General features: G+C 39.9%; 1 protein-coding gene across 1 annotated transcript; it reads right to left on the bottom strand.

Moving 5' to 3' along the window:
- Positions 1-2,511: 2,511 nt before the first annotated feature.
- On the bottom strand, positions 2,512-7,236 carry LOC148351586 (interferon alpha-inducible protein 27-like protein 2A). Its single transcript, XM_088355081.1, has 4 exons — positions 7,098-7,236; positions 6,979-7,008; positions 5,120-5,281; positions 2,512-2,683 (listed from the first exon to the last, which is right to left on the bottom strand). Exons 1-4 carry the CDS (start codon positions 7,105-7,107, stop codon positions 2,598-2,600), a joined length of 288 nt encoding a protein of 95 aa, XP_088211207.1. The 5' UTR covers positions 7,108-7,236; the 3' UTR covers positions 2,512-2,597.
- Between the last annotated feature and the right edge of the window lie 1,329 nt (positions 7,237-8,565).

The raw sequence follows: 8,565 nt of genomic DNA on the forward strand, positions 1-8,565 counted from the left end.
ACATGTGTTAAAACTTCTGGGCAGTACGTGATAAACATGATGGTACCGTATCAGAGGCAAATCTGCATAATCTCAGCTGACTGTTTCTTTCCTTAATTCCTATGAGTCCACCACATTTATAACTGAAATGTTCGCGTCATATATGTCTCTGTCTGTTTTTGTGAGAGTATCTTTATAAAATTGGCCACCTTGTCTTCTCATGATGGCTTTAAAAGTATAAGTCATTGGATAAAATTTGCTGGTAAAGTTGTGTAAATATAGCACTTTTGCCATCAAAGATGGCCGCCCCGGAGGGGTTACGTGGTCTGTGTGAACTACGTATGCGTGCGTTTCCACTTTTAAAGTAGATTAGAGCCAGGGTTGGGTAGGGTTACTTTAACTTGATTACTTTCAATTACTTTTGGATTACTCCAATACCAAATATGCTAATAAAAGACAAAATAAACTAAATATGAATAAAATTACTAAATTTTGTGCAGGCTTGGGGAGTAACGGAATACATGGAACGGCAAAAATGATGTTGGCAAGCTGTTAGGATTTATTTTCATTTTGTTTCTGTCGCATTTTGTTAGTTTTGCCAGAGATCAAAGCAAGGAGAGAAAGCTTAACATGTGTTGTGAGTCATAATTTGCAATTCATGGACAATCCATCGCATCCGCTTCACAGCATTATCTCCGGACAGAAGAGCAGTTTCAGTGACAGACTGCTGTCACTGTCTTGTACTACGGACAGACTGCTTCCTCATGCGATGAGGCTCTTTAACTCCACCCGGCAGAGTAAAGGCCCACATTAAACCACACCACCTACATTGGATATTACCGAATCTTACTGCATTATGTGTTCTGTGTAGCACTATTTAGTTCACACTGGGTATCTGTATATTGTATTCTTTTGGCTTTATTATTGTATTGTTCTCAGCTCAGGGATGCTGCTGGAAATGTGAATTTCCCTTAGGGGATGAATAAAGTATCTATCTATCTATCTATCTATCTATCTAATTTTATTCATATTTAGTTTATTTAGTCTTTTATTAGCATATTTGGTATTGGAGTAATCCAAAAGTAATTGAAAGTAATCCAGTTAAAGTAACCCTACCCAACCCTGATTAAAGCACAGGTAAGAAGTACCTGCATGGCTTTTCCGCCGGTGCAAAATGGGAGGGGTAACTGCAGGGTCATCAGCCGGGAGCCAGCCTTTATTAATGTTTTGCTCCATTAATCCCGGATCAACTCATGGTGGTGGAACACCGGCAGTAATAACATCATCTTGAGGTAAGTTTAACGCTTAGGGGGCTTTTATGAAAGTGCGACGCTACTTTGAGGAATTTCACTTTCCACGGGTGGTTTTGGTCCCGATTAACTGTTTAAACAGAGGGATCTCTGTGTTTTAGCAATAATGGAACATTTTGCACCCAATTGATTATTTTGAAAATGTATTTTGCTATGAAGGATGGCACGGCGGATAAATGGTTAGCGAGTCGGCCCCACTGTGTGGAGGTTCAGTGTTCAATTCCAGATAGCAGGTTTGCATGTTCTCCCTGTGTCTGCGTAGGTTTCTTCTTGACCCTGGTGTAGAAAATGGATGGATGGATATTATGCTACTATGTTATAATAATAACCTTTATTACCTCCATTTAAACTCTCAGATTGTTCATATGAAGCAAGAAACACAGATAATACGCCACTTATATTAAACAGTCACAAGCGCCTTTTCGAGAAAGAGTGAGCGAAAGTAAGAGAGAGATACAAGGAAAGGGAGAAAGAGACATAGAGAAAAAGAAAGACGGATTTAAAAAAAAAGAGAAAAGGCCTTATGCAAAAGAGAAAGACATAGGGAAAGCGAGAGAGTGAATGAGAGACAGAAAGAAAGAACAATAGAGCGAGAGAAAGAAAAAGACATAGTGAGAAAGAAACACTAAGTAAGAGAGAATGAAAGCAGAGAAAGAGAGGGTGAGTGTTTCAAAGGGAGTCGGCTCCTTATGAATGGGGAGCCGGTTCTTGTCATCGACTTCAAAGAGCCGGCTCATAAAGCCTTTTTGTTCTTTAACGACCCATCACTATTTCAGTCAAGTCATGTTTATTTGTATAGCCCTTAATAACAAGGAGTCTCAAAGGGATTCACAGACCATAGACTATTGCCAACTACAGACTATTATTACACCAGCCCCTGATCTAAACCACACATGAGGTCAAGGTAAAACTCAAAAACCTCAACATGAGCAGAATGAAGAAACCGTGAGAAGTGACCGCACAGTTTCTCTCTCTTTATTTTTCTATTTTTTTCTGTTCCTATTTCTTTCTCCTAGTTTTCTCTGTTTCTTTTCATGTTCCTGCTTTCTCACTTATTCCTTTCTCTCCCTTTTTTTCTGTCTTTCGGTTACAGTGATGTGTCGTTTTCAACGTTTTCTTTGTGAAGATACTAGATGCTCACTTGATGCTGTTGTGAAATACCCCTCTCACTCTCCAAAAGACTGCTATGTGTCATAAAAAAAAACTCGTTTACTCAGAGAAATGTCATCTCTCGACTGTATTGTAAAAGACACAATAATGGGAATGAAGTGAAGATTCATTATCAATAATTGTGATAAAGCTTTGATCTTAGACGATGACAGCAATCAATCCTGACACAAGTCCTCCTGCACCGGCCAGAGCTGCAGAGGTGGAGCCAGCCAAACCCGCCATGCCTGGGGTAAACAAAAGAAATACATTTTGTTTAGTTCAATGGGAATCTCCACATATTTACAGTGGCACAATCTCCATAGGATCAATATTTTGTGTCCATTTATTGGTTATAGTGAATGTGAAATTTTGGGACAGAAGAAAGAACAAAATCAGAACTAGGTGGAACCAGGTCTAAAATCTGGCTCAGTTAGTGTCATGCGGTTTTGATCCAAGTATGGGCAGATTAATTAATATATAATAGATTTTTTTTTTCACGTAAACAAACATACAATCAAACAACTCAATTCTGATTAAAACTAAAACAACAATTATCTGCCAATTATAGTATGCTTTAGCTGTTTTTTCTTCGGGAGGATAATGAAAATGCATTCAAAATTTGTTAAACCCCCCACTCATTTTACAAGAAAAAAAAGGAAGAACTTGCATTAAAATAGGGGAAAAAAAATCAATAAAATGAGTAAATTATCTTGGGATTTTGCTCATTTTAAGGATTATTTTGGTTATTTTTTTAAATACATACCTACATACATATATGTACTGTATGTATGTAGGTATGTATGATCTTGTCTAGTGTGTTGCGGGGTGGGGTTGAAGAAAGAGTCACGGAGATCTCGTACCTGTCAACGTAAACGTTTTCCCCGCATTTTATGTTTTAAGATCATTTCAAATTGTGCGCACCAAATCAACATTTTTATACAGGAACTTTTTTTTTAAAAAAAGATCGATATCGTCTTGTCCATTTCAGCTCTAATCCGGACCGTCTCGATCACTGGTAGCAGAAGACAATCTCAACGGAGATGGCTAATATTGTCGCAGTATTCTTTTTTTTTCGTAACTTAATTTTTATTGTGCTCTTTTTTCTCTTTTTTTAAACACACAACAAACAAAGAAAAAAGAAGGTCGGGTGGGAAGCAAAACAAAAAAGTACCAAAAAAATTAAAAAACAAAGTCCAGTGAAGTCATTTTTATTTGTATAGCCCTTTATCACAAAAAGTCTCAAAGGGTTGTACAGAGCACAACCACAACAAAATAACTCGTAAAATATAACATCAGCTATATAAAATATTTGTGTGGGAACGGGATTATATTTAGCAAAATATGGAAAAAGTAGTTATGTATCCATCCATTATCTGCACCGCTTATCCTCATATGGGTCGCGGGGGTGCTGGAGCCCATCCCAGCTATCTTCGGGCAGTGGGCAGGAGACACCCTGAACTGGTTGCCAGTCGCAGGGCACACAGAGACGGACAACTCACTCGCTTATTTACACCTAGGGACAATTTGGACCGGCCAATTAACCTAACATGCATGGTTTTTTTTTGGAATGTGGGAGGAAACCGAAGTGCCCGGAGGAAACCCACGCAAGCACAGGGAGAATATGCAAACTCCACACAGGAGGTTTGATCTCATGATCTCAGAACTGGGCCACACACACGCGCTAACCACTGTGCCGTCTTGCTGCCCCTAGTAGATATGTCATTTGGTTGAAATAGAATCCAAATGCCAAATACGATTATATAAATGATACAGACACTGCCCTACTTACGCACTAGATAGGTTCCGGACGATCGTTCGCAAGTTGAATTTGTTCGTAAGTTACTTCAGTGGTATCTTTTGTATGTTTAAGGTTTTACATATGTTTAAGGCTTGTATAAGCCTGCACTATTTTGTACTGAAAAATAAACATTTCATAAAATAACATGCTCTATAAAGATAAATAAAGTTGAGTTTAACTTACTTTTGAAAGATGCGCTTTAAGAGGTCCTCCTCCGTTGTAAAAAGTGGCCGATAAAAAGCTTTCTGACCATTTTTTAGTCGCATCAAGCTTTCTTATTCCACTTTCATTTCAAAAGAAACGGCTCGCCTCTTCATTACACTTTACACCAACCATATTGAATGGATGCACAAGATATTAAACAATAAAAATGCCAAAGTTTTTAGCGCGCCGGAGATACAGTATAGAATGTTTATACACAAACTAGGTAGAGGAAGCGGATTTCTTTTTCGGGGTGGATGCTGGGTGACCTTTCACAGCGCAACCACATGCAATCAATGGCACGAGGAGCTAATGTCGTAAGTCTTCAGGTATGAGATCGAGGGACTGTTAATGATAGTTAAGCACTCACTGTACACTTAAAATTAAATTTAGTGAAACTTTAAATGATTGTAAACCCAAACAATTTTCAGACCACTTGTTTTTGCCTGTAGTAGTTTGCATGGTCAAACTGGATGAGCTGATGCTGGCATCGTGCAGTCACGAGCAGTGAGATGTCCCGAGCGGTTCCTAATGGTTGCCTCCGGGACTGCTCGTGAACTGGATTTTTTATTGTGTCGTGAGCAAGATTTTTGTTGCAAATAAAACTCGTTTATCGAATTTCTCATGTTTAGAGGTGCTCGTATAAGGAAGTACCGCTGTATATCGATTTTTAACAACTCACCAGCAGATTGCAGGACGGCCACCATGCTCCCCGCAGCTACGCCGCCTCCGTTAGCAATCGCTGCGCTTGACATCATGCCAGCCGCATAGGAGCCGGCCGCAATCCCTGCAGAAGTGAAGCCCACAGCCCCCAGGACCACCGGAGCCAGGGCCACTGTACCAGCTGAGCCCAAAACCAAGGGAAACCACATCAGAGAAAAATACAGCAATGACAACGCTAAACTGTCTACCAACGTGTTTTTCAACGAGTGTGCCGTTAAATCTTGTCTAGTGGGCTGCAGAAAATAGTCTAATTTTATCTTTGAGAAAAATAAGCATGCCTTGGTCAGTATTGTATTTGCTTTCTTCCAGTGTTCAGCTAGGTAACTAACATTCATCCTTATCAGTACAAGCCTCCTACAGCTTAAGCCAAGTTAAATTCAAGACTTTTTGTCATGCCTTTTGAAGTCAAATTTTAAACCCGGTTAAAAAGAACAACAATTGAAACAATAAAAACACATATTTCTGTCATACAATACACTGTGCCTCGAACAAATGACCTGGTAGAGCTATTAGCTATGGCAAAAAACGATGGCTGGACAGACACTTCTTATTAAATGTACACTTTCTCCATGGTCTAAAGTAATCTTCTCTTTCCCAAGTTGCTATGTGTATTGTGTATTGTGGACCCAAGACATGCGTCCGACTGAAACCACATCGCCGTTTTGATAGCTCCGTTGTGGTTGCCACCAAAGTAAATCAGTGAATCATTAAAACAGATAGATAATTGTTACTAAACCTTTTCAGTACAAATAGAAATCTTATTAATGTGTACACATTTTTAAGACTTTCAAATATTGGTTTTGAACATTTTAATACAAATTAAGGCCTTAATTTGGGAGCCCATCCCAGCCGTCTTTGAGCAGTGGGCAGGGGACACCCTGAAGTGGTTGCCAGCCAATCGCAGAGTACACAGGGACAGACAATTCGTTCGTTCATTCACACCTAGGGACAATTTGGACCGGCCAATCAACCTAACATGCATGTTTTTGGAATGTGGGAGGAAACCGGAGTGCCCGGAGGAAACCCACGCAAGCACGGGGAGAACATGCAAACTCCACACAGGAAGATTTAATCACATGACTTTAGAACTGCGCCACGGGTGCGCTAACCACTCACCCGCCGTGCCGCCCTTTATTTTGTACTTGTTTCTTAATTCATTCCTTTTTATTGTCTTTTCTTTCTTTCACTTTCTTTTCTGTCTTTCGCTTTGAGACTGGGAGGTCGCTGGTTCGCGCCTCGGCCGAGTCATACCTAAGACTTATAACATTGGTAAAATGGCGGCGCCCTCTGTTGGCTGCGGCTGCATCGGCTCGCTACAACGGGTCAGGTGTATCGACATTTCGTTCTGTGTACATTGTTACAAAGAATGACAATACAAAGGAAATTATTATTGTTATTATTATTATTGTCTTTCAGCCCTTTTTACTTTTATTTTTTCCTTCTTCCTTTTTTCTTGCCTTTCTTCTTTTCTTCCTTTATCTTTTCTTTTGTTCCCCCTTTCCCCCTTTTCTTTCTTTGTGAAAGACTAGTGACTCGCCGCTAGTCATAAAGCTGAGAATATAAATGTTGCTTCTTGGTCATTTGAGTCTATGCAATCGATTTTGACAATAGAGTGTCATCTAGTGGTAGAATATTGCACACTGCCCGTTTAAAAAACAAGATAACTGGTAATGGGAATTATTTTTTAAACATTTTCAACAGACTGTGTGTCTTGAGACTTTTTGATTTAAAAAATGACTCCTTATCTAAAAAAAAAAAAAAGGTCGGAATACGCTATTGTATAAAAGAATTGTATCCGTGAGAATCAATCTTACTTACTTGCCCCCACAGTTACTATTGCAGCAGTGACTGAAAATGAAAGCACAAACGTTATTCTATCTCGTTCAGACCACTTTTGGTAAAAATGCAATGCAACAAGAGAAGACAACTAGACTCACGCAGTCCCATGTTGTCTTTCGAGTCCTCGGACGGAATGTGCGCGTTGAACTTGGCTTGGCTATTTATATTCTCGTTAAGTTTCAATTCTGCAAAAACGAAAGTGGAGCTGCAAGCAAGGGTGTTGTGTCGTGTAATGCACTCCCCTTCCTGCGGTGACGCTGTATACTAATGTGCAGCCTTGTACTTGTGCTTGAGAACTACCGAAGAAGAAGAAGTTAAGTAAACACTCTATAAATGTACCGTCCGTGCCTTTCTCTGAATCCTACTACAACCCTACTACATACAGTATAAAGGGGCGACAGAGAGCGCTCTTGCAAATCTTTTCAATCGTTTTCCTGAGATAGGGATACAGAATTTCGCGTTTTAAATATACTGTGTCGTGGAAAGTATGATAGTGTCAATGCAAATTCTTATTACAGTACTGCATTTTCTTCCCTTTCTTCTAAATTGCAAAAAGAAACATGTATACAGTATGTATGATGTTTAAAGTTCTAAGTTTGTTAAAGTTTTCTCTTTCTCCCTCTCTTTCTCTCGTCAAATCAAACCAAGTTTAAAGCCCTTAATCACAAGGAGTCTCAAAGGGATGCACAGACCACAAATTATTGCAAACGTCAGACTATTATTACACCATCCCATGATCTATGGGACAGAAAGTGCTGCAGAAATACAGTGACAAGTGGGTTTACAGTTTTGACATATTTTTGGTAAAAAAATAATTTTCTGCACATCAAATGATATGGATTACTATTTCTTTTTCCCCTTTTAATGAGTAAGCAAATAAAAAATACAGTTAAGAATAAACAAACCTAAATTGACAAGTCTACGTTATTGGAAAGTTCAAATATAGCGACGTGAGAAAAGCAATAGAAAAAACAAGCAACCTCAATAACAATCATTTATTTTTTTTCATTAAGGAGTGTAAAAAGTGCAGCACTGCGGCGCAGTGGTTAGTGCGTGTGCAGCATAGTTCTGAGGTCATGACATCGAACCTCCTGTGTGGAGTTTGCATGTTCTCCCCGTGCTTGCGTGGGTTCCCTCCGGGCACTCTGGTTTCCTCCCACATTCCATAGACATGCATATTAGGTGAATTAGCCGGTCCAAATTGTCCCTAGGTGTATGAGCGAGTGAATTGTCTGTCTCTGTGTGCCCTGCGACTGGCTGGCAACCAGTTCATGGTGTCCCCTGCCCAGTCCCCGAAGATGTCAGAGGTTCGTTGACGCACTGACTAAGAGTGAATGAGAGCACTGAGTTTAAATAGGAGGGGAAACCAATTAGGCAACGAGCCGTAGCTGGCGCCAAACTGTCCAGTGCTCCAGTCACTCCTTGCCAGTCCGTCAGCGAACTTCTGCATACACAAAGCAAGCACTTTGACTCTGGCTCCCGTTGGTCCCGTTTTCATCCGTATACCACTTGTCTGTTCCTTATTCCCCATTTGTCTCCGGCTATCAGCCCATTTTGCCCTGATCT

Source organism: Urocampus carinirostris, chromosome 15 (assembly GCF_059441175.1).
Source record: "Urocampus carinirostris isolate Australia breed hairy pipefish chromosome 15, RoL_Ucar_1.0, whole genome shotgun sequence".
Lineage (NCBI taxonomy): Eukaryota > Metazoa > Chordata > Actinopteri > Syngnathiformes > Syngnathidae > Urocampus > Urocampus carinirostris.

Bases quoted from the DNA above. Each gene is read 5' to 3' on its own strand.
- LOC148351586 (XM_088355081.1), bottom strand. The intron at 5,282-6,978 runs GTAAGTAAGATT...TTTTGGGCTCAG, and splicing joins AATAGTAACTGTGGGGGCAA to CTGGTACAGTGGCCCTGGCT. The intron at 2,684-5,119 runs GTGAGTTGTTAA...TGTTTACCCCAG, and splicing joins GGCCGTCCTGCAATCTGCTG to GCATGGCGGGTTTGGCTGGC.